This window comes from Phyllostomus hastatus, unplaced genomic scaffold (assembly GCF_019186645.2).
Source record: "Phyllostomus hastatus isolate PE091 unplaced genomic scaffold, TTU_PhHast_1.1 phas_contig_551, whole genome shotgun sequence".
In the NCBI taxonomy this organism is placed as follows: Eukaryota; Metazoa; Chordata; class Mammalia; order Chiroptera; family Phyllostomidae; genus Phyllostomus; species Phyllostomus hastatus.
Genome location: NW_025333909.1, coordinates 8,864,620 through 8,866,575, shown reverse-complemented (window position 1 = coordinate 8,866,575; position 1,956 = coordinate 8,864,620). Strand labels below are relative to the sequence as shown.

The 1,956-nt window shown below is 55.6% G+C and overlaps 1 protein-coding gene across 1 annotated transcript; it reads left to right on the top strand.

Moving 5' to 3' along the window:
• Positions 1-1,159: 1,159 nt before the first annotated feature.
• On the top strand, positions 1,160-1,594 carry LOC123824376 (ubiquitin-conjugating enzyme E2 D3-like). The gene has a single exon (XM_045847521.1). It carries the CDS (start codon positions 1,181-1,183, stop codon positions 1,592-1,594), a length of 414 nt encoding a protein of 137 aa, XP_045703477.1. The 5' UTR covers positions 1,160-1,180.
• The last annotated feature ends 362 nt before the right edge of the window (positions 1,595-1,956 follow it).

Below are 1,956 nucleotides of genomic sequence, written 5' to 3'. Positions count from 1 at the left end.
GAGATGGACTCATAGATAGAAGATGACAGCTAGTGGGGGTGGGTATTAGGGGGTGGAGGGATCCAGCAAAAAAGAAAAAGGATTCATGGACATGGACAACAGTGTGGTGATTGCTGGGGAGGGGGTATAAGGGGAGTAGAAGGTAGTGTAAAAAATACAATAAAGGTTGATTTTTTTTTTAAAAGAAGTATAATTGTAAGAAGTAACAACTATTAGGGAGCTTGACTTACCAGAGCTACCAATCTGATTTAGGCCAGTGCCCTGTTCAGTCCTTCCATACATACCACAGGATCCCCCCATTTTCCTGTATGGACCCTCCCACCTCCCACCTCTCCCCATTCCCCTCCTTGGTCCCTTCCACGCCCCGACCCTCCCATTCCCCTGCAAGGTTTCTCCCAACCCCACCCCACACCATTCCTCTTCATGGTCTCTCCTGTCCCCTACCCCCATTCCCCTGCAGCCCCTCTATTCCCTTCCATTCCCCTCCATAGTCCTTCCCTCCACTCCCCATTCCCTCTATGGACCCTCTTGCCTTCCACCCCCCCCATTCCCTGCCATGGTTTCTCCCTCCCTCCATCCCCTCTCATTCAGGCCCCCTGTCTCCCCTGGCCCCACCTTCACTGACTTGCTGATGTCATCAGCTGGCCCTTGTGACATCACAGAGCAGATCCTCTTCTGTCTGTGCATGGCCAGGCCAACGGCAGAGGCAGGTGGCCCGCAGGAGCGGTCGGTCCTGTCACAGGGCGGCGGTGTCTACGAGCAACGCAGCCTCCCGGCCTCAGGCTCTGAGCGGAGAGACTCCCGGTGCAGACAGGTGACAGGAGGAGCACATAGTGGGCGAGTCAGCGGTGGAGGAGCCAGGGATGGAGGAGCCAGAGACCAGCGGGACACAGGTGAGTAGTAGCCTCTCAGGACCAGCTGAGTCCCCAACTTGCCCTTCCTCCCCACTCCCCACACTGTCCCTGTCCCCCAACACCCCCCACAGCCTGGCTCCAGCCTTCTTACCCACCGACCTGGAGGGTGGCTGCCCCTCTAACCCTGGCCCCTTTAAGCCATGCCCATGCTAACCCATGGGCCCCCCCTGACACGTGGTTCCCCTCTTTGTCCCTATCAGGATGCCCCGACACCGCCCGTTCCCATGAACCACTACAGGGCTCTAAAGCGACTGCACAAGGAACTGATGGACATCACTAAGGACCCCCCTCCCATGTGCTCTGCAGGGCCGGTGAACGATGATATGTTCACGTGGAGGGGGTCTGTCATGGGTCAGGATGACAGCCCTTATGAGGGAGGGGTCTTCTCACTAAGCATACACTTTCCTTGTAATTACCCCTTCAAACCTCCGCGGATTTATTTCACCACCCGGATATACCACCCCAATATCAACAAAAAAGGGAATATCTGTCTAGATATTCTCAAGTCCCAGTGGTCTCCCGCACTGACAATATCCAAAGTATTGTTATCCATCAGCTCCATATTATGTGACCCCAACCCCAAGGACGCCTTAGTTCCATCCATTGCGAGAATGTACTTAAAGGATAGGGACAACTATAATAGCATAGCTCGAGCTTGGACCAGAAAATACGCCATGTGAGTGAAAAGTAAACAGTAAACCACCACCTTAATAAAACACCTGGCTGTTGAACCAGTGGTGTTTTGACTGCTTTCTGAGAGGCGTGGTTTCCCCATCTTTGTGGGCACTCGGTGAACGCCAGCCACATGAGGGTGTGTGGAGGGCGTGGGGAGGCAGGGGGTGGGGCCAGGTTGGGGGATGGGGAGGGATGGGGGTTGGACACCTGCCCTGCCACATCAGGGTGTGTGGAGGGGGTAGAGGGAGGCACGGGGGTGAGGCAAGGTTGGGGGATGGCTGAGTGGGAGGAGAGAGGCCAGTTCTCATGAGCATTTCACTGAAAGCCGTCTTTCCTGCTTCGGGATGGGGAAGCAAGCACAAGGGGG

Excerpts from the sequence above, each read along its gene's own strand:
- LOC123824376 (XM_045847521.1), top strand. The coding sequence starts at position 1,181 with ATGGACATCACTAAGGACCCCCCTCCCATGTGCTCTGCAGGGCCGGTG.